The sequence below is a fragment of the Syngnathoides biaculeatus genome, chromosome 20 (assembly GCF_019802595.1).
Source record: "Syngnathoides biaculeatus isolate LvHL_M chromosome 20, ASM1980259v1, whole genome shotgun sequence".
Taxonomy (NCBI): Eukaryota; Metazoa; Chordata; class Actinopteri; order Syngnathiformes; family Syngnathidae; genus Syngnathoides; species Syngnathoides biaculeatus.
Genome location: NC_084659.1, coordinates 7,427,966 through 7,451,685, shown reverse-complemented (window position 1 = coordinate 7,451,685; position 23,720 = coordinate 7,427,966). Strand labels below are relative to the sequence as shown.

General features: G+C 42.2%; 1 protein-coding gene, 1 long non-coding RNA gene and 1 pseudogene across 7 annotated transcripts in view; 2 read left to right on the top strand and 1 right to left on the bottom strand.

Moving 5' to 3' along the window:
- Positions 1–23,720, bottom strand: part of LOC133493777 (uncharacterized) — a 74,429-nt gene that overhangs the window by 17,276 nt on the left and 33,433 nt on the right. For all 6 annotated transcript variants that reach the window (XR_009793151.1, XR_009793155.1, XR_009793156.1 and 3 more), the window contains exon 5: positions 1,305–1,384. This is a non-coding gene — a long non-coding RNA (uncharacterized LOC133493777). The remainder of the gene's footprint in view (positions 1–1,304; positions 1,385–23,720) is intronic.
- On the top strand, positions 7,858–7,976 carry LOC133494003 (5S ribosomal RNA; annotated as a pseudogene).
- btg1 (B-cell translocation gene 1, anti-proliferative) lies at positions 13,358–20,021 on the top strand. Its single transcript, XM_061807105.1, has 2 exons — positions 13,358–13,789; positions 16,268–20,021. Exons 1-2 carry the CDS (start codon positions 13,645–13,647, stop codon positions 16,669–16,671), a joined length of 549 nt encoding a protein of 182 aa, XP_061663089.1. The 5' UTR covers positions 13,358–13,644; the 3' UTR covers positions 16,672–20,021.

Sequence of the window (23,720 nt, the reverse complement as noted above, 5' to 3'; positions counted from 1 at the left end):
CAAAAACTGTGACCTAAAATCAGCAACATTGTGAATTTGACGAGAAATCATCAAATTTTTCTGTTTTAAAAAGATGTCGAGATTCACAACTGCTTGAGCACCGAGGAGCAAACTGTGTGTGGGGAGGGGGACAGCTTCCAATCTCATCTCACTGATGGGTCAACACAACACAGCAATGACGTAAATCGCACAGTTCACATTGCCATCCACTAAACTGGATCAGCATGTATTGGTCTAAAGAGCAGGTACATTTATTTAGGGTTGGTGGGGATAAAGTCCGGGCTGTAAAGTTTTGTCGAGAAGAGAATTTCTTCTTTGTTTGAAGCTTACCTACAACAAGACAATAATTAACCCATGGACCGACATAAACTTGGCATAATGTAGCAAACACCCATTGCATTTTGTAAGAATTACTGCACGTCAGATTTGTCGAGGAGGAGATATTGGGAAACCTTACAGTGTGATTTTCGTAAAATGTTGTGGATTTGGACTCGACTGAAAGTGTTTGTGTATTTCAGAATTTACCAACCAATTGTAGGGGCATGTTGTCCATACAGCCGATCAGCAAGTTCTGCTGTGTATACACTAATCACGTTTGTGTTGAGGGCTTTATGAGCTGCAGCAAGACAGGACAGGGCTGGTCGGAGAACACAGAAGATCTAAATCAGTGAGGCCAATGTTTAGCCTAAGTATGCCGTTTATGGTGATCACACAACATTGCAGACGCTTTCTCACTTGGGTACAATCAGATAAAAATATGTCTGCTAGCAGTTTGATCAACAAAATTTGACGTAAATGTGTTAAAATCCTGAGAGATTTCAAGGAGGTTGAATTCCAATGAAAGAACAGATGAATACATCGCATCATCATTTATTTGGTCAATCAGCCATTGGCCTCGATTGTGAGGCAAGCTTCTTTTGGAGGCAAAAATAAAAGAATCCAAATAGTCACTCTTCATTTGATGCTTTTTGTGTCTGCTGGCTTTTCAAACGTATTGTGTCAGATCACGAGAGAAGCCACGCTTTTCCCACACACGCACGCCGTTCCTGCACTGTGCCAGCCTTGTTTTCCACAGCACACAAATAATGGGGGCCCTTTGAGGCCGCGGCGGGGTGCCCGGCGGGGGTTGGGGCTAGCTGGCTAATAACAAGCAAGCTATTATGACGGTGGAACAGATGCATGTTGGCTTGTCATGTGTTGGGCCGTGCATGTTTGTGTGGGTGTGTGGACATTTAAAATGGCCATTGTTGATGAATGCAGATCAGTGGAGTTCTACCCCCTTACCAATGCCCTTTTCAACTTACCCCAAACACGCGTGTAGTGGGTTGCTGAAACCAAATGACATCGTGACATGACATCACCTCCGAGGAGACGTTCTCATAACCTGCACAGCAGAACAGCTCTTACAGGAAATTGTTAGCTCTAATACATATTACCTCATCCTCATGTAGTGGGGGAAAAAAAAGCCCCCTCCCACATAAGAGTTCTCACTAAATTGTCATAACAGGAGATGAAAGCATTTAAACAACACAGAACCCAATAAAGTGTGACCTTGTTGTATGTGCAATGTAACAACCCAAGATTGGACAATTAGGTGCATACCCAGGCCAATTCTTTTAATAACATGGCAGAAGTGTCAGGTTTTAAATTGCTCTCTTGTTTCTTATATATTTCCTTTCACGCAGGCGCCTCTATCTCAGTCTTCAACCCCCTATACTGTTTCAGTACCTTTCACATGTAATACAGAATTGGGAAAACGCCTACTTTGGTTTACTTTGTGAAAGGGACACTATTATCAACCATCTTCAGTGCACGGAAACCCCAGTATAGATGTAAACTCTGTAAATCCTTCTGATGCCTAAACATCAATGCACGTCTCATTATGTGCAAGCATCTTTACATGGTCCTTACTACTCTATTATCCATCCATATTGTCAGGGTATGCATGAAGGTCACCTTGAAAATGGCTATCCAATATATAAATAGCTTTAATGTTCATGTTAATTTTTTAGTGTGACCCATTCTGCATTATAGCCGGTCAAGAGAACAACCCTGAAGACCGCTACATGTCCAAGGAGTGACACACACAGGACAGTTGAAAGGTCATGGCCATCCTCCGTCAAGATCAATGTTAATCCCATATTCTCAAAACCAGATGCCCCCACCCCCCACCCGCACCTATTTCTTTAGCTGTGACACTGGGATGTGGAAAGACGGCATTCCAGAACTCTTGTTTTTGATTTTTCTTCTCTCAACTGCGGCTCACTTCCAGTGATAGCTTCACCTTCATTCAGATAAAGAAAGTGTACACATACAGCAGGGGTGGCCAATTAATTTTTTGCAAGGAGCCATGTGAGAAACCAGAATTGTCTGAGGCCCGGACCTTTGACAACAACTTAATTCTTAACTGTCCCATTATAAAATGCATTAAATTCTAAACTTTGGATCACTGGTGCTGGTAATTGGAATAAAAGTATTCTGTCAATATTTATAGAAGTAGGCTATGCGAAATTGTGGTGTTGATGTCAAATAAGAAAATGCTCCTATAGAAGTAATGAAAATCATCACAATGCAATTGCAATTCATTTTAAAATTGATAATCTCCATAAAGACTGAAACTTGTAATTTGTTTTCACTTCATTCTAGCGAGAATAATACAGGTTTAACATTACTCGTGTAACGATTGCATAATGTCACTGAAGGGGCCATTTCCAGAGACGTATGCCAAACTCTCCCAGAAAGTCTTACCAGAAGGGTGAAATCACCTCCACGTGTCCAGTGCGTGTCTTTCAGGGAGGTCCAGCAATAATTGACGGGGCCTGTGTTGATTGATCTAAACCTATAGTGACACTTGGCCCTGGCACCATATCTCTGATTGGAATTGTTACCCCCAGCAGCTCAAAAGCAGTCACTCATTTTCACCCAAGAGAGTCCCACTGACGTATGACACTAATACATTTCGTGGAAAACAGAGTTTGCCTGCAGTGCCATCGATCGACGAGATGACATCATGGTGCTCGCTGCTCGGCCCGTTACTTCCCAGATGAAAGCGAAATGAAGTCGGCGGGAGGGGCATGGAGATCCTTTTTCAGAATCTTATCTGGAGAGAACACCGCACGAGACAATGAGATTGCAGACATATGTGAATGTTCCACGTGCTAACCTCTAGTTTGCTGCTGTTGATCAAGCAGTAGATTACATTACTGCACCTGTATTCTCACTATGGCTCTCAACCTTTGTGTTAATGATCCTGCAAGATTTGTCCAAGGCAAGGTACCCCCGGCCACATCTTGTTCTATTCCTGTAAATGTCTGTCTTGTTTAGTAATCTGAGAAAATTGAAACAGGCCAACAGACCAATCAGTTGTTGTTGTTGTTGTGGGTGAGGTTGTGCAGAACTAAGCTCCTGATGTTATTGTTGCAGCTTCATATCTGTCACAAAAGGCAATAACACTTTCCATGCATAGAATTCTACAATGTTGGTTGCTGTCTGAGGAGATTTTGATGTCACGTCACTCAAAATGACAATTTGTCTATAAATATGATGTATTTACTGTATACGCAACAGTGCACCTCCTCCAGGGCAATATGGCTGGTGTGCATTCATTTTTGATGAATACTTAAAACCATCCTGCCGTTCCTATCTCATTGCCAGATCTCTCTAACAGAACAAAAATGTGGTGAAGATTGAAGACCATCCCGGTGTTCCCACCTCATTGCCAGATCCAAGCCTTCACTATACATCCATGCAGGTTCCCCTTATAAGTATTTGTTTTGACTTGTTAACTGATCATTTCTCTCTGTGTAAAAGTTGTCACAATCAACTACAGATGCATTAAGTATTTTATGAGGGGAGGAAGCATGGAAAACCATAGGACAAGATGAAAAAAACTAAGACCAGTCAGATGATCTCTTCGTTTTGTTGGACAGCAAATCTTTCTGTATTCCACTGATGCAGCATTTCAGGGAGAGAGAAAAATGAAGTTGGAAATGGTGACTCCAACTACGAAATTTACAAAGGAATCCCACTTCAAATTCCTGCTTGTAAAGGTGGGGCAAATGCATTTACAGAGAGGTCCTCGGATGTCAGAAAGATGATCAAGGAAGTAAATAAAACTGGTGACAGTCAAATTTGTAACATTATCCGGGCACTGGCACATACCATGGTCATGAGCTATGGATTGTTCGACTCCTGTAACATTTTGAGCTCAGGCCTTCAAAGCTTCCACCGGCATATGTCCTACAAATCCAGTTTTAGGGTCTGGTCTGAGTTAGCCAAATCCTAGGAAGAAGCCTCTCATGTTCTCTGGCCACCTTGGAATCCGATTCCGATTTGAAGTAGGTCAGCCACCTTCATTCAATCTCTCGTTCTCTTCCAATTCCTGGCAGCACTCCCCGCAATATGTAATCCCTTGGCAGAAGCGCCACACTATTTAAATAAGGCTCTATTGCAAGCTATTGTAATTTCCTTGCTCCCTCTGTGGCTTCTTCCTTCGTTCCCTCCACTATCGTTCCGGGTATATTTGCCATCAAAAATTACACATTGAATGCAACACTGGCCCATATATCTTCCTGATGGTGATTGGAGCCTGCATATGAGGTGGTTTGGCTAATGCTCTTATTAATGAGGTCAGCAGTCAATTGAAATGACACTTTGACAAGAGGCATGTCTTCCAAGAGTGATCATTCAGTTGTGGGTTCCAGTAGATATCAAACATATTTCTGTAAGTGCATCTCAGACAACCTCAGGGCCAGTGTGGCAAATGGCTATTTATGAGGTGCGTGATGATATTACGCTGAATGACTAATGAATGAATGAATAATGAATCATTGCCTTATCATTTTCTGATTTCAGTGTGTCTATTTGTCTTACTTTACCATGGGGGGGTAAATGAACTTTGCAATGAGGAAGAGATGGGAGCCGGTATTTCCACGTGGCACCATCATAGATGTTCAGTCGCAAAGACACTTGGATGCCCACCATGCCTCGCCGAATTACACTCAGACCAACCTTTGTTCACAACCCAAACTTCATACACACGAGCTGGAACTCAAAAATTTCTTCTGACTGAAACATCCAGGGCAGCACAGTGACTGACTTGTAAGAGCATGTGACTCTCATTTGTAAGGACCGGATTCTGAGGACTCAGTGTGGAGTATGCATGTTCTGCGTGTGCCTGCCTGGGTTTTTTGCGGGTACTCCAGTTTCCTCCCACATCCCAAAGACATGCATGGAAGCTTAATTGAAGACTCTCAATTGCCTGCAGGTGTGAAGGTGAGTGCAGTTTTATTGGATGCAAGGTCACTCATTGGCGTCGTCCACTGACTTTTTACCTTCTAAAGCACTATGCATAATATTGACTGCTGTCTCCCTCCACATTCGAAAAGCTTTAACCAAGGCATTAAAAAAAACAACATTGGGTAAACACCGATTTCTTCACATCTTACCAGATGACTGATAAAACAGCAGAGTGCGCCCCCTGTGGAGATGTTATCGGCTCCTTCAATAGGCCATTTTGGCTTCAGTAGAGCTACGCGGCATGCCAACAGCTTTCCCAGTCAATGGACTGCCGGCTCAGCGGAGACGTTGCTGACGGGCAGGCTGGGAACACCTCGGGATCACCCCAGAAGTGCTGCATGAAGTTTCCATTCATTGCCCTTGTACAATATCTGTTCATCTTAAAGAAGGACAATGTCATGTACTTTGAAGTTCCTTCTGATTTTACACCACTTCTGTCTTTGTTACAGGTTGAGAAAATATTCTTTCCTCCATCTTGTCCAAAACTACTTGGCCAAATACTGTACTCGGCGCCACCTCTTTTGAAGGTAGAGATTCTGCTTGATGAATTGATCAGACGGGGGTAGAATAAATGTTGATTTCATTGTTAGAATATGGATTGGTGTTAACGGTCCCGGTCCGGGTGGGTCATTCAGATGTTCAGGCGTGAGTGGACAACTATTGATGATGGATATATGCCTTCATACAGGTAAGATGAGAGGTAGTTGCTGTGGAGTGAAGACTGGTCCAGAATAGCAATCAGGATGTTCTTTATCATTTGAATTTGTCTCTCCAATAATATCAATACCACACATCTATGTATACAGTATTTCATATGGGAATTGCAGTTCTTACATTAGCCAGATTGACCGTGTTGGTTCTACTGTCTATAGTATAAGTTACAATGTACATATTTAAGACAGATCAGTTTATTTATATTGTATTCACTTATTTTCAACAGTTTAGTCTAGTATAGGAACACAGGTTTGAGAGGAATCCTATTTCAGGCATGTTTTATGTCACATGTATAACACATCTGAAAAAATTACCTGAACTTGAACTTCTAAAATCAAGTCAGTTAATCGAGAAGTAAATAAAGGAGATATGCGCTGGCATTGCCACATCTTTATGCCATATTCTCTGAAAACCTCATGGGTATCTTCCTCCATTTTTATTTTCCTTCTATCCTTATTATCCCTCCATTCATCACTTTTCCAGGACCTGTGCAGTCCCTGCATGCAGTCAATTTATGAGTGCCATCACTTAGTGCAGATACAGCTGTGTGGGCGGGGCTTGTCAGAATGTGGATCACAAGAGCTGGGGTGGGGAGGGTGTTGTCGTCTGCCATTCTATGGCTTCTATATGGGCCTGTGATGACAACCAGAGATTGTATTTGTCACCCCACCCCCCCCCGAGAGCCTCGGCGGCCATATGGCATGAATATCAGATGAATGCAAATGTATTACTTTTCGCAGGCTCCAATAAAAACTACGATCGTGTCATGGCACCATCAGAGTTCATCTCAGTGTTAAAAGTGGAAATAATTCATTTTGCATAGAGTTCATCTTCAACTCTCGCTAAACTACTTCAATTAAAAATTTACACTGAATGTTAAAAATGTAATTCATATAATAGAAGCCACTTGAAGTTTTTATATATTGTAAAAAAAAAAAAAAAAATCTACGTACATAGCTAGAGTATACTGTAACTACAGAACTGAGGTTAGGTTAATATGGTTACATTTACGACTAGGATTAGTGTATTGTAAAGTTTTATATTTTTATTAGACGGCAACTGGTCTAAATCATTTTTTTATATTGTTCGTTTTCCATGAAAGATTTTCTCCAAGTTTCTGAGTCAGTAAAATGATCTTACAGTTGGGCTTTTAACACCATTTATTGTTGTAAAAATGCCATTCTGCGTTCATTAATATGTGGAGGGTGTACTTAAATGTAGAAATAGCCTCAGTCATGGTCTATTCAGTGTTCTCAAGCATTGTTCATGTCTGTGGACATCACCATAGGAACATGTGCTGTGTGTACTACCTACTTTCCACCCACACACAAACATTCCTCAAAGTAACTGCTTGGAACCCACCAACACCATATTTTAACTCCTTGATCCAAGTATCATCTTAATGGTTGCAGGAGGACCAAAACCGAAACCAGAGCTTTACAGGCTTCTTTATTTTACCACCCCTGCACCTCCAACATGTCCAGGCATGTCCCATGACGCGAGCCAGTCTTCTTGATTGTGGCTGGCGTGTCTGCACAGAACAAACAGTGCCTGCCCTACTAAGTTCAAGGGCACGTTTCAGCAACTGAATGCGGCTAATGATAATTTTGCTTTAGCCTCTTGTCTCTAAAAGTATTTAGAATGCGTTGACTGAACGTAACAGTCATTATCTGAAACTCAGGACTTTGAGACTTAGGCTGTACGTATAAATCATAATCAGAAACAGAATCAGCATTTGTAGCCAAGTCATCCGGGGAGGGGGGTCATCCGATAGACAGAGAGGCCTTTAGTTGTACAGAAGCAGGAATACTGTATTAAATATTATCTTATTATACAGTATATTATGCTTATGGCCATGCTACCCTGAGAACGCCCGATCTCGTCAGATCTCGGAAGCTAAGCGGGTTCGGCCCTGGTTAGTACTTGGATGGGAGACCACCTGGGAATACCAGGTGCTGTAAACTAATCTCCCCGGCTAAAATGCAAAGGGGTTGCGTAAAGGAAGGGCATCCGGCGTAAAACTGTGGCAAACAAATGTGCGTTCATCTGAGATGATACATTGTGGCGACCCCTCACGGGACAAGCCAAAAGGAAAAGAAGAAGATACAGTATATTATTATTAATCTATATATATATATTAATACATTATATGTGAAGTATAAGTGAAATTTTGAACAAAGCTGAGAATGCACTGGAAAGCGTACACTGCAAAAGAAGCTCAACTCCGAATGTGACCAATCTGTCCGTATGTCTTCCTCCCTCTTTTAGTTGTTTTAATGTTGTTGGCATCTTCTGACAATGGAAAATATTGCGTTAGAATTTACCCATACTGTGCTGACAAACCAGTTTTCTTGTTGTTAGATGCATTGTTCATATGTGACTCATACCCACATAAGTACACAGACTATCGACTCATTGACAAACTTTTCATGGTGGGCAATGCACCGCGTGAATAAGCTACAAAAGGACTGAAGTGTGATGCGCACGTCATGCACGTAACGCCTGCTCAGCTCCGTCTTCTGTCATGAAGAACAGCTGTTGTGGGCGAGGACTACTCGATTTGATCCTACAGCTGTTTTGAGGGGCGCCTTGCACATGCATCACATACTGGAGGTAGCACCACGCCACGGAGAACTTTCTGGATCTTTCTATCCAAGAGGGCGGCGGTAGCAATGTTATGTTCAAAGGCTGCATTGTAACTGAGGCCCTTGATTAAAAGCAAGCAAAATAAGTTCAGCATTCACCATCTACTGGTCTTTTATATTCTTCGAGTACATAGACTTATTTGGCAGGCAGGCCAAATTCCAGGAAACACGGGACGCCAATGAGATCTCGGAGTGCAAAGACCTCCTTATTCATCGAATCATTATTCCGAATCTGAGGAAACAAATTTGTTAATCAGACTTCCGGCTAAACATACAAGTTGTGCATTTTGTTCAAATTTCATAAGAGTAAGCAGTTATATAGTGTAAGTTTGAGATTTTAAAATGTATATATTTTATGAGGCTCCAGCACTCTCGCGACCCTCGTGATGATTTAGTGGCTAAGAAAATGGATGGATGCATATATTTTATGACTATAATATATACAAACATCATTGAAGATATCCAGTATATAACTTATTTCAATTTCTTATACTCTTTAAATAAAATGTTCATATATTTAAAAAATATTTTCAACAAAGTACTTCATCTTTGGATGCATGAAGATATATACAACCCAAAATAAGCATAAAATGGATTTAAATTATTTTTGTTTAATTTCTATTATATTTTGTACTGATTCTCTAGTTTTTAATCATTATTATTTTATTGTTACTTAATATTTGGTTAGACACTAAAAAAGAATACCTTATCATTTTTTTGTCAATAATTAAGACCGCTATATCACTCTTTGGCCTTGAATGATGCCACTAGGATTATTTGATAAAAAATTTAAGAGACATTTATATTTTTTGTAAACTAATCTGGGATTTTATTGAAAATCTCCTTTGTCTCAATTTTAACGTGAGACTATGTAAAGAATACATTGGTGGCAAAAGGTGAAAGTTGACTATAATCAAATTGTGGACACTCGGGCTGCTCCGTGCTGCGTGTCCATTTCAGCCTGACTAAAAATAAGCATGACTGAGTTAATCATTCACTCAAGGAACCGCGCCTCACGTTGCGTTCATCTCAACACCTACGCCGCCGTCCACTTTATGGTGGGTGACATGTCCCAAGTGTCTGTCAAATTCAAGCTAACTGTTGAGTTGGAAAAGTGTAAAATCGTAATGAGCCGATTGTACGAGTATTCCCATTAAAACATCAAGTACGCGGTGTTCTGTTTGGCTTTCCATATCCTTTATTTTCACTGTAGCACAGGGGTCGGAAATCTATGGCTCGCGAGCCATATCTGGCTCTATTGATGGTTGCACATGGCTCGGAGAGCCCTCACGACGACGTACTGATGTCAAGTGAATCCAAGGTAAAAACAAAAAAAAAAAGTTATTTTCCTGTTTGAGTCAATGACCCTCCGTGTTTTTAGAAATGGACATTTTTCGCTTAGCTGTTATTTGCTCAAACTGTGTGGTGCTTGTAAAGACACGTGACAGTGGTTTGTTTTCATCGCAATCCTGAATTGTAAAAGATAATTGTTGTTGCTAATTACAATGTGGGATCTTTTCGAAATGACCACATAATCTTTAGGACACAGAAATGCGATGGTGGTTAGCAGTGTTTGTCTAATCTATCCAATTGACACAGAAGAAAAGATGAATATCTTATAGAATTCCAGGAGTTTGCATTATGTTTACATTTGCTGCTGGCTTGTTTAGTCTCCTATCTGAATGAGCACGTTAACTGAGTTTTTGTGTGGTGCTCAGCTGTGCCCAAGCATGCACATATAAACCTCCACGCCGCCAATGTTTGGGGAAAATAGTGCGGCCACACTCGCCTCCCCCGCCTGGGCCATCATTAAGCAGCAGACATTCTTTCCCTTTCTGTCGTACACGTGCGGTTTGGAGTTAAAAGCCTTCATTCATAAGTAGAATGAAGCCAAATAGCAGGATGCCCCACCCTTGTGCAGTCACGACTTTGCACCCACCTTGGTGCTTCAGTTTTTTTTCCCCCCACCAGAGATCATAATGAAAGAGGAACATTTGGGGCTTTCCCAAGTTTAATAATTACTCTCAATGATGTTTTCTGTTCTCCCAAAAATACAAACGCTGTAATTTCTCTGGTTTGAATATAATTGTAGCATGAAACAACAAAGCAATGTTCAATGACTTGTGATCCGTCAGACGTTTGACAGCTACGAAAGTGTTAAATGAGGTTTCCAGGTGTGCAAACACTCCAGCGAGACTGTGACTCTGGCCGGGCATGTTGTTTTGATGTGGGAGTGAACAGTGTGGTGAGCAGTTTGTCAGTGTCGTCACTAACAACAGTGAGTGAGTCATTGCGTTGGATAAGTGTAATGTCACAACAATCTATAACTAGCTGGAGAGTGTTAAGACGAAACACCATAAAAGCCGCCATGTACAGTAGATGGTGTTATTGTGCTTTATACCAGATCTTCCATTTTGCACACTTTCAAAACATGAGGGCAAAGGCCATAAGTGCTTCAATTGATTGCACGATAAATGTAAAGAGCACCCAGTGGGTCACCATCACTGTTTATAGCAGGGGTGGGGAACTCTTTTGATGGTTGCCCCCATAACGACAAACTGTGTACAGTATGTCATTTCTGTTGCGTAATCAATGGATATGTGGCAGAGACAATTTGTCCAAGTGGGGTTGCCGTAGTTTGCTGTCCACTATGGAAATCGATGTCGGCAGGCGCAGAAGGCTTGAACGCAGGTCGGGTGGGAAATTAATTGTGAAAACGCTTTTGACAAAGAAGGTTAAAAGAAAAAGAGATGAGGAGCACAGTCGCGCAGTTTTCAGTCAGCATGGACAGAGGAATTTGCCTTTGTGGAGAAAGTGGGTTCCTTTGTGTCTAATTTATAATGCCAAAATTGCAACGATGAAAAGCTCAAATACAAAGTGCCACTTCGGCACACCCCATTGGATCAAAATATCCTGTGGGGAAAGGCAGGAAGAAAGCTTGTCAAGAGGTACAGTCCAGAGTCCAAGCTACTCAGGAGCAACTCTTTGTTCAGACACAACATGGTGACTGCAATTCATAAAGCTTTGCTGGTGCTTTGGCAATTGTGAGAAACAGAAAGCCATTCACAGATGGGGAGTTTGCAAAAACGGTCTTGCTTGAAGTTGCCAAAGAACATGACATTTTTTTAACATAAACACAAGCTAATCAAACGTATAAAAGACACCTCTGTCGGCAAGCATTGTTGCGAGCGCACATAGGTGGGGGGAAATGAAAAAAGTAAACCTGCAGACTAGCGGATTGTGAAAACTTGAAAGGCACTTCCCGTCACATACCACACACTGCACCGTGTGAGTATTGCTGTAAGTGACAATGTTTGGTTCTACCTATGCATGGGAAAAGTGTCTCTCAGATTTAAGAAAACATTAAGACCAACCAACGTTCACGAATAACGGATGGACGTCTCAAAGGCTGCATGAAGTTTAATTTAATGATGTATGAAACAGACGGCAAAGCCATCAGCAAAGAAGTCGCATGAATTTTAAAAAGTACTTTTGTCATCGGTTAGCAACAGCATAATGTTATTTCAAAGAATTTATAGAGACTTGTTATGCTCCAAAAGTGTTGAGCTTGTGTAAAATTCACCAATACACTTGTATTTAGTTTTTAAAAAATATTGTATGGCTCTTTTGGAATTACATTAAAATATTTGCCGTTTATGGCTCTCTCGCCCTAAAAGGTTCCCAACTCCTGGTTTATAGCAAACGAGATGGAGCTCCTGGTTGCATTTTTCCACAGATGTTTGCCTAGCAACACAGACCTCATGCCTGAACGCCCCTCAACACTCTCAAGATTCTTCCCATGTCAGAGTACAGGAAGACTGACGTCACTGACTGAAAGTGAATCCTGTTAGTTTTTTTCTCGCTTGTCTGATCTGACCTGAAAAATATGGTCGTGAACTGGAGAACGAGTGAGATAAAACATTCCACAAACGTAGGAGATTATGGTCCCCAGCAATGTGATTGTGACATTAATTTCAAGACAACAGCAGGTAATTCACTGATGAACCAAGCAAACCAATCAAGACTCCACCGTCTCTATTGTTGCCCTGTGGGTGCCATACCACACAAAAATATCTTAACAGCAAAACCCGTTGGGAGTCCATATCGAGGAAATGCAAAATGTGCACTGTAATGAACCGAATCACCAAATAGAATCTTCTGGATTGCAGTATATTTAAAGCTAACCACCAGCGACAGGACTTATCAAATACAAGACGTGTTGATTTCTTTGCGCACTTATTTGATCATGAAGAGTGGTAAACTACTTTCAGTGAAGTTATTAACATATTGATGATGGGAAACGTTTGACCCAACAACAAATTATATCAAGGTCAACGTATTTTAAAACACAGGCAAATTTAGATCCCAACCAATTTTTGAGGTGCTTTGGACTCTACAATAGAGTAATAAACCAAACTGTAGATCTTAGTCAGAGCAAAACAAAGGCTGCTAGCACTATTCTCCCACTATTCTAATAACCAACAGGCTGTGAACGCAGCACAGCTTCACGCTAAATAGTTGTGTTTATTTCCAGAGCGGGTGACGTCAGAGCAACACTCCTCCTATATGTGGCTCGTCAGATGCTGACGTGGGCTGCCATTGGTTCACTGTTGTTGCTGGAGCAGCTTGTGTCGTTGCCTCTGGGAGGGTGGAAGAGGGGGCTGGAGCGAGAGGGGGGAGGCGGTATAAAACCTCTTCACACAGGAGGAGGTCAGTGAAGAAGAAGGACTGGAAGAGCGCAGAAGGACCCCCATCTGAAAAGCCACCTCCCCCTTCTGCTTATTTACCAACAAGGATTTTGCCCGTTCAACTCTGTCAGCAGATCTACTGTGAGGAAAGCAACCCGTCGACCGTGGCACACCGGGCGCTAAATGAGCACAAGAGCCACCAAACTTGGATTTGGGCTCAAAGTGGAGAAAAAGACGCACCGACGAGCGCGCACTTACCGGAAAAAAGTGCACACAGGCCGTGACCGTTGCCTTACTCAATGCATACCCTTTGTGCCCGGGGAACCATGAAACCAGAAATCAACGCTGCCGTGGGATTTTTGTCGAGATTTCTGCGGGTAAAAGGACACGTAAACGATCGACAAGTCCAAACATTCAGCCAGAGCCTACAGGACATTTTGTCAGGTGAGGAAAAAAACAAAAAGAAAAAAAAAACCTCGTTATGTCAGATTCCAATTAATAAACCAGAAATATAAAGACAGCTCTAACTAAATCCCGCTTTTGGATTTCATTTGGCGCTAGACTGGGTACCAAATTCAACTTGTCGTCAGACTGAGGGGGAGTCAGAAGAAGCCTTCTTTGTTCTCGGCGCTACCAAAGCACACTGCTGCTTCGCGCACTAAGGATCCGACAAAGGAGGGGGGAATGATCGATCAAATCGTACAGTTCGATGGTTAAATTGACGGTCGAGGATGTTGTTAGGTCGTGTGTGTGTGTGTGTGGGGGGGGGGGGGGGTTTGTAACAAGGAAGTTCGCCTTGCTTGACAATAACAGTAAGGCGATGCGCAATTACGTAATCCTAAATCATTTACAATTAATTAATTAAGCACTCATCAAAAACACCCTGTAAATTATGTGGAATGTTCAGTTGCTATGATACCAATGACGTGCCACTTGTTTAAGAAGCATTTCCTGAGTTAATGAATCTTGATTTGATGCGGTTTATTGTTTAACATGATAAAAATGTAGCTCAAAACTAAGATCTTGTCTGGTCTTGTGACATCATGTGCTTGTTCATATAATCCATAAGCAGAATTAGAGTAATGAGTCCTACTTTAGGGAATTAAGGTCTTTTTCCCCTGACCCTGCTGTAAATCTTCTCCTATACATCTGCTTCGCTCAATTTATGGAACAGCAGATGACCTAAATTCCCACCAGAAGGGCCCCCGCCTGTCCGTCGCAAATATGTGAGATGGAACCAGTTAACTACTGTACTTCAACATTGGCGAACGCTATGTATGTGCTACAGCATTCCAGAGTTGAGCGATGAATATCACATTGTTCCATCTTGGCGTTTATAGATAACATAAAAGCAAATTATTCGTGTTTCGTAGATAGGGGAGAAAAAAAAAACATCGGGGGTTGGCTTGTAAACAGACAAAAGTTATTGCAAACTGATTCTGCCTTGGTGGGGGAGGAGGGTGTTTTGGTGGAGCCTATAGCAGGACATTAAAGACGGGGGCGGACGAGACGTCATCTGCGTGGGGGTGGGGTGGTTGTTCACTGAAAATAGACTCAATATGTATGGCGATTGATGTTGGTTATATATACTGGGGTTCTCTGTTCCATAACGGTTGAAGAGGTGGAACTACATTGATTATCACGTAAAGTATGACTTGTGTGAATCCACAAGCGTCTTTTTGTTCAACTCCAAACTAAGTGTATTCTCGGCCTTCTGCTTCCCAACCCCCCCTCCTTGCGTCGTAGTTTTTAAGAATAGACCGTGCCGAGCTGATCCCGATCCCAGCCAGCTGATCCAAGGGGTTTGGAGGTGGTTGCCCTTTGTGGCCCGGTACCACACATCTGCCAGTGCTTTTCCATTCGCGTGTACAGGCTTCAGTGGGGGTGGGAGGTGGGGGGTGGCAGACAATGGCTGTGTGGGCATTATGTTCTTCGTCCTGTGGTTGAATACAGGTGCCCTGTATGTGGCCTACTTCCCTTCTTTGGTTACAATGGTGTCGGCAAATAGGGAAACTCAATATGGATGAACTCTATCCAAGTAAACAGCAGGGGCATTTTTTGTTCCCCCGTAAATAAAACGGTACAAACTAAGGAGGCCTCAACGTGTCCAAATCTTGTTGCCGTAGAGGAGTACAAAGTTGTGTACATTTCTTCCTTACACGCCCAAGCGACAGTCAACACTTTCAGTCAAAACCCAAGGGGAACTGAAAGTGATGGCGTCACTCCTTACTCTGGAAAGCCATCTAGAAAAACAGGATCCCATCCCTTTAAGAGGGGGCGGAGCCACTCCTCACAGATGGCTGGCCTAGACTTGGACTTTCAGTGTTTTTGTTCAGCCAGTCATGGGAGACATTGTGAAACTGCCGGTAGCCGGGGGAGGGATTGTGCAATTCAATGGGTCTTTTTTTTTCTTTTTTTTTTGGGTTTGTCACGTATGCACAGGGCGCTGTCGACTGCCTGTTTTATGGTTGCTTATCTGGACCATAACAGGTGGTGCTGTTTTTCTTTGCTGCTGTGCCCTGACAATAACTGCACTTAGCCAGATCCTGAATACCTATGACAAAAAAAACACTAACTGAGACAGAGTATCATCAGCCTCTGAAGTACAAAGGATGGGCAGTCATAGAAATTCAGTCGCATCAATTATTTGTGTATCAGAAGCATATTATTTTGTGAAATGACTCAATTTAATTGCAGCTGTTTTGTGATACTGTATGTCCCAGATCATTTGATGTGGTAACATTTTCCTTCTTGTGAATCCATTCACATTCTACCAGCACCACACATATCCAGTCTTGCTCGTCTTTGTGCAATTTTTCAACAGCACCTCATTTATCTACCAAGCTCATTGTGTCTTAATTCCAGCAAATCACAACCCCACAGCTAAATTCATCTTGAATCCTCTTCTTTGTGTCCTGGCAGAACAATACAAGCACCACTGGTTCCCAGACAGGCCCTGCAAAGGTTCAGGGTACCGCTGCATCCGCATCAACCACAAGATGGATCCTTTGGTGGGGCAGGCAGGCCAGCGCATCGGCTTGACCATCCAGCAACTCTACCTGCTGCTGCCCAGCGAGCTCACGCTCTGGGTGGACCCTTTCGAGGTGTCCTACCGCATCGGTGAGGACGGGTCTATCTGCGTCCTGTACGAGTCACAGCCTGTGCCAACAGTCATGCAAGGAACGGTGGTCGCCAGCTCACCCTCAGGGAGCGGCAGCTCGGGGAGCCCCATGGTGGACAGCCACATAAGCTGCAAGGAGGAACTGATGGTGTTGGGCAGAGCCAGTCCCTCCAAAACATACAACATGATGACTGTGTCCAGTTAAATGGTGCACACTTTTTGCCGGGCCTACTTAGCGTTCAGGGTCACACCTTGGTCAGTCAAAATGAATTTGACTGGATCAGGGTGAGCCTTTTTAAAAGCTAAGAATATGAAATGAAACAAACAAATGAAAAAAAAAAACAGAGGATTTGCCCTATCATCCAGGTAATGGAAACCTTGTAGGTTTTATATACCCCCGCGTTATCTGTTTTGTTGTGTCATTGGATCAGCTGAGTACTCAATTTTTTTGAGTCCTTATGGAGAGTGAACTGTTAGGGCAGCTACACCACCTGACCAGGACCACCCCCCCCCCCATCCACCACCCAACTGTAAACACGGTGATCAGCTTCATCCCTAAAGGGTCTGTCAGCATTGACTTTGCACTTTTCTTACTTGTGGTTACTATGGGTACATGTGAAATACACCACAGCAAAAAGAAACAAAAAAAAACCGCACCAAATTGAACCAAATTTATTCAGAGAATTATCCCCCTTGATAGTCAAAGTTTGATGTTTTCTTTTTGAGGAGGAAGTTGACCGAAGACCGAATTTTCTGTACAATCCAATTTCGGACCACAGTGAAGCTTTACCTGTTAGAGATTGAAGCTAACCTGGACTCCCCTTCTCCCAGAAACTCAACCTACTCCTGGCCTATGTCTAAGTGGCAAGTGCTTGCGACAACTGTTACCTATGGCTACCAGTGTGTCAGCTGCACTCCCATAAACCATATGTGTAGCTTTCTGGGGGAGGGCAGAGGTCTTTCATTTCCCCTTCAAGTTAATGAATGTTGAAATTCACAATCAAGTTTCTGTGTCTGTCCCCTTTTTCTTCACCGTATGATCTCCTACTTCGCCAAATTGCAAAGTGGAGCAAAGAAGGAAGGGGCAATTCTATCCAAATCCGTTAGAATTGACATTGAATGCACTTTGACATCTGATTGTGCGGGATGTTTTTTCTTTTTTTGTTTTTTAATCACCTGCGTTCCATCCATTCAAATGTCATCTTTTCACCATTTTTACCCGGCCTCCTTATTTGCTTCTGTTTATACTGTAGCTCCCTGGTTGGAATAGACGGCTGTCTCTCCAACGGGGAGTGTGAGACTGGATTTCAAAAGCATTTTTTTTTTTTACACTGTATTTGTGAGCATTTTAGAGCTTTTGATTGGAGATAGGGGATGTTTTTTGGTGGTAGGCGAGAAGTTGTGGTGTTCACGTGGCACTGTTCATGAAGCTGTTATATACAGCAGGTTTATTCCGAGGTGTCTGGACTAATTGACGGGCAGGGAGCACTGACTTGTTTTTGACTTGAATTTTTAAAGCAACACCAGGCCTTGTCAGCCTTTTTATTTCACATCGGTCAGTGATCTCCGAGGGCCCTTACTTTTTAAAAGGGAAGTCCTTTTATAAGCTTTGGAGGTACATTTGTCTGACCTCTTCTCATGAATTATGAGCCATTAGCGATTTCTAAGTGTTCACCAGAAAACGTGGTGGTCTTGACTGCCCACAGAAACACAAACACACACAGCCTGGCAGCTTTGCCCTCCCCACGCCCAATTCGAGTGCCTCAACTGCCACATATCAACCCCCAGCTCAGACCTCCCTTACAGCCAACGCCAGCACTGCTAGACAGACACCACCACCCCGACCCCACGTATCCAGGTAGACTTAATGTGACACATATCACCATACATCCCCACCCATAGTGGAGTCAGCAAAGGAATGCCAAGATATGGGCGGTCTGTTTTGTGGTGGAGGAGCGGGGCAGTGCCAGAGCCGGACTCTTGTCCAGGGCAGCTAAAATCCCTCTGGCTCTACTCACTCAGAAAGTGGTTACCATCCCTATCCAGACAACTTCTGCCCTCAGTTTGCAGTGACAGATAAATAAACCAGCAGACACACACACGTAAACAAATGGAGTGGGGGCGGGAGGCGATAAACTCTGAAGACCAGATGAATAATTTAGGGTACCATAGCGTTGTTGTCTCGTTTTCATTTCACTGGATTGCGCTACATCTAATTACTGAGTCGCATCATTGTTTACATGCATATGAAAGATGTGATGGCTGCACCCAAAACCGGGTTCTGGGGCTGTATTTGTCACAGCAGGCTGGGCGATTTTAAGCTCCCCTAAGCCTGAAAGGATCACGAGTAATCGAGCTATAGCCTTTGACGCACTGCACCCCGTATTTGCCTCACGCTCTGCTGATACACCCTTCAGTACTGTGTGTGGCAGGGAAAAAAAAAAAAAAAAAAAAAAAAGCACAATTCTATGTTGTGTTCAAGAAGAGCAGCTGGTTAAGTTTCCACCGCTGTCTCTTTCCCATAGATCTAACACGATATGATAGTTGTATTTTATGGTCACACTGGTAGATTTTCCCCCTCCTCTTCTTAAGAAGTTTGAAGACCCACAATTTAAGAAAACAACCAAATCCCCTTTGACGCCTTCTCAACCGTTACCACCACCAACAGAAAATGGCTTACATCCTCAGTAGGGGTAGCGATTTCAATGGCATCCATTCAGCGTGTGCGGACATAGCTTTCAGAATTGTCGTAGAGTGCTTGGAGTTAAAAAAAAAAAAAATTAAAAACATAAATAAAGATTTTAAAATAGCACATTAAATGCACTAAAATGTCAAAACATTTTCTTCTGGAGACGCAAGTAGTCTCACTTGGAATGTATTGCCAAACTCAGGCCTCGGATATTCAACAAAAGACTTATGAAAAGCTTGTTAAGTGTGTTAAGACGTAATACAGAAAGGGAACAAATGTTTTTTTGTTGTCAATATTGTCATCAACTCGATCAATTATTGCCACTTTCACATTTGGGGTGCTTTACATCTTGTAAAATGTATTGTGACTACAAGCAATGGTAGAGTGCATAACAGTACACATGGGAAGTGCCAATAATTAAGGTGTTTATTTTTTCAATGTGTTCCTTTTTGTAAGTCATCTTTTAACATGGGTAACGCTTACTGTAAGTGAAGCCATTTTTGAAGAAAGTGTTGGCAAGGACCAAAGTTGTTTTGGTTTTTAAGGACTAGTTTCCAAAATCTGTAATCATAGACTTATCCTTTGTTTATTTTTTATTTACATACAAAAGCAAAAAAAAAATTACAAAAAAAAAAAAAAACAAAAACTTGAGCTTACCCAAGAAAAAAAGCTTGTGATCTCATGTCATCGTTATCTTGAGTTTTATTGTTTTTTTTGTTTTTTTCTTTCCTTGGGTATGTTGTGATGAACTGCTGTAAATTTGTACAGTTCATGTAAATTGATTGTGCCGAAGTTGTACAGATTTCTATATTTTGGAAGAGAGTTTTTTCTCTGTAATAAAAGATTTCCTATCTTGGCATCATATATATTCGTGTGAGCTGTCACTATTATTTACCCACTTTGGGGATTATTTAAGACACTTTAAATATGAGTTTGCATGATATTTGTTGGGAAGAGACTGTAGTCCGGTTCGGGATTTGACCTACTCAGTGTTTAGAACTGGGGGATCTTGGGCAAGAAAACTGGAAAAGAGGCCGGATAAACATTCCTTCTGTCCTAATGTCTTTTCCTTTCTGACTTTTTTTGTTGACATTTTATATTCACCGCGCACACATTTTTCTACCTGGAATGGTGCCTAAATTAGGATTGCTTCTATCTGTATGTTTTAGCTTTCTACTTTGAAACGTTTCATTAGCCATTTTCTGCATTACCATGTGCAAAAAGGTGATTCGGCTTCTTTCCAGGGAGACCATGTTCTTCCCCACGATTTCAATTAAAAGATTGGAGAGAGTGAAAGTCCAAAAATTACATGACGGGTCTGCTAACTCGACAAAATCAAGCGTTCTGATCATCGGTAGCACGTTGCGCACCAGAAAGACAGCAATTCGGCCCAACTGTGCAAATTAAGGAGGCAACATTGTCGAGCCATGGAATGGGACATTGGGAGGGCTCAAAATAAGGAATACTATGCCGCTTTGAGCCTTTGACATAATACTTTCAAATATTTTGAAATGCAACTGGGATGAAATCAGTATTAGCGTAGTGATAATACAGTATATAAATGTTTGCTGTGTTTGATAGATTATATTCAGAAAGATGGTTTGCATGCATGCGGTATCATATGTCAAGGACTCCAAAAGTCATTTCTCCCGAGTCCCTGGGGGTCGCAATGCATCCCCAGTGTGACTGCATCCCACCCTGCAGCGTCCAAATAGAGGGCTTTGTACTAAAAGACAAGTGGAAGACAAAGATGTCCACAATCACATGAGTAAGTCTTGTTACTTTGCCAGGAGGGTGATGGGAGGTTACAGTTGATGTGGCAGTTGCAAAAAGGGGGAAACTTTGTATATATTATTATTATTAAAACATGCAGGTGGTGGGTTGGGGTAGGGGTAGGGGCAACCTATGCACTCTAAAATATGTGCCTTGACACGTCCATGTGCAGACATGTCCATTAACACTGCAAAGACTTTGCCTCCCTTCAAAGCACCAGAGTACTGCACACGCAAAGGTTTGTTGATTCAATGTAGGGAATAATTTTGAAATGTTGGCAGGATATTTTTAGAGAATAATTGTTAATTTGTTTTTAAACGCGTGACAGGATTATAGTCACACTGAAACTAGGTCAACTGGAGTGCCTCCGTGGATGGCTCGTCGATGTGAAAAACAAAATTTCAAAGGTGGAGAGTTAATATTCGGCCGTTTAAAACTTGAGTTTTGAGTCCACACAGTATGGTCTTGTTTTGATCTTTCCGGTCCGGTGTGATAATGGACATGAATGAGTCAAGTCCTCAAGTTCTCCATCTCCTACTGACTAATTTTACCTCCCAGATTCTTAGCGCATCACACGCTTGAATTGTCTTTCTCATCCTTCACCTAACTTTATCCTGTCCCTACCATCTCCGAACTGTCACCAGTCAGCTCACAGGTGCACAGCAATTAATTTCCTGTGAGTTGCGATTCTTTTTCGACGAAGAGTGAAGGGTCATGTGATTAGTATTGCCACAGTTTATTTCGGTCAAAAATACTGGACTTACAAGGAATGCTTGGTTAGAAATTTATATTCACTCCACATTTTTCATGTATGTACAACATCTATGCTGTTGCCATGAGCTATTTTAAGACCTCTGACATTACACCACCTAGGCTCCTCTCTCTCTTATGCAAAAATAGTAGTCTATGATGATTAGTCACTAAATGCTGATCTTAAATAAAAAAGTACAATGTAGGCAAAAACTGTAGCAGTGCTTCCAGGACCTGATTGACCTGGAGCTGAAGAATAATCTATCAAGCACAGACAAGTATTAAGGGAAAAATGAGCAATATTCTGGAGGATATCTCAAGTCCACAGCGATCTATGTGGGGAGTTGGTCCACCCAGTCAGCAATGGAGACGGCGGAAGGAGCGAAAGCAAAAGCGAGGATTTCGGTCAGGGCGAGCTGCTAAGCCAAGTAAACAACCTCAGGGACCTTCGCGACCAAGCATCTTTCTGACAAACCCCAGAGCCATCACGCACAAAATAGACATATTGGTGTTTTAACTTGCCATGAACAGCTTTACAACAGACCAGAAATGCAGTGTTATTTTAATCACAGAGTCGTGGCTACATCCACAAATTCCCAATGCTGCAGTTTTGCTATAGGACCGCCCACTACACCTCCAGGACAGAACCAAAGACTCCAGTAAGAGCAGAGAAGGGGGGCTTTGTGTTAATGTGCACGACGACTTGTCTGGTAACAGCCACTACTCTCCTGATTTAGAAGTTTTTATAGTCTCATGCAGACCTTTTTATCTACCAAGTGAGCTAACAGTAGTCATTGTGATAGCTGTGTAATACCGCCGGATGCTAATGTTAGCACAGCACTTAGCCGTATGCTCGGAACTGGAAACAATTATTTTTATCGGCAAAAATTGATTGCACAGTGCTGCATTCGCCAGAAATACACGACGACAAAGCAGAAAAACCCAAGAAAGGATGTGAAGTCAGAAGTTGCGCTAAACATGATGGCAACCATTCGAATCCATTGTAAGAACGACGCTGCATTTCCCGATAATTCGAGCGATGAACATGATTCTGAAGGGTCCCATGAAGACGGGGATGTGGCATTGGGTCCCTGGGGCCACCACTTGGTGGCCAGTTGTCAGGGCGCCGAGGAGGGGCTGGCGGACCACCTTTGGTTCCCTCGACTTGACCCGTCCACAGGGCATCTCTCGGGTGTACCCTGGTAAAAGTGGAGTGCAGAGTCCAAGCCAAACATGCTGAGGCAACATTTAATTATTATGCTGCACACAAATGGACTCAACATTACCTATTATTATTATTATGGATTATGTTACCTATCAACAGAGGTAACATCATATTTAAATCCAGGTTGAAAACTTTTTTTCCTCATGCTTTTTAGATTATTTCTACTTTTTACATTTTCTGCACTGTTTGCTATTTTTCATTACACTTTTGTTTTTTTTAGAGATATTTTGTCATTTTTGGTTAAAGCATATTGAGTTACCTTGTGCATGAAATGCGCTATATAAAAACATTTCCTTTGCTTTACCTACATTCTGAGTCTAGACTTCTCTAATTCACTTAGACAGTCCCACCACATTTCAGTTGTCTAGCCAGGTTCATGATCCTTGTCTTGCATGCTTTTTCTCCTCTCCTATCTTGTCCTGTCCCTCCTTCACAAGGGTGTAGAACTAGTCTCATGCATAGTCCATTTTTAATGTTACTTTCCTATAGATATGAAATAATTTACTTGTTTCTTTTTACATTTAGCACTTTGTCTCCCTCCACCCTCTAGAAATTGTTTTGTTTGATCAACTCTGATCCGCAATAAACTTCAATTAAAAGACAAAGAAATCACAGAGGAATATCAAAAACTCCACTGTGACACGGTAAAACTGTTCCGGCAGAAATGGGATGCAGCATGTCTTCCTCTTCGTACTAGAGTCCATTGTTTGTCTGCCTGTGCGAAACCACGTGTTTCCCATTTAAATCTAACACTTGTAAACTGTTGGTTTTCTATTTGCTCTCCAGGTCAAGGGTTTGTGGAACGCCAAGCCGTGAT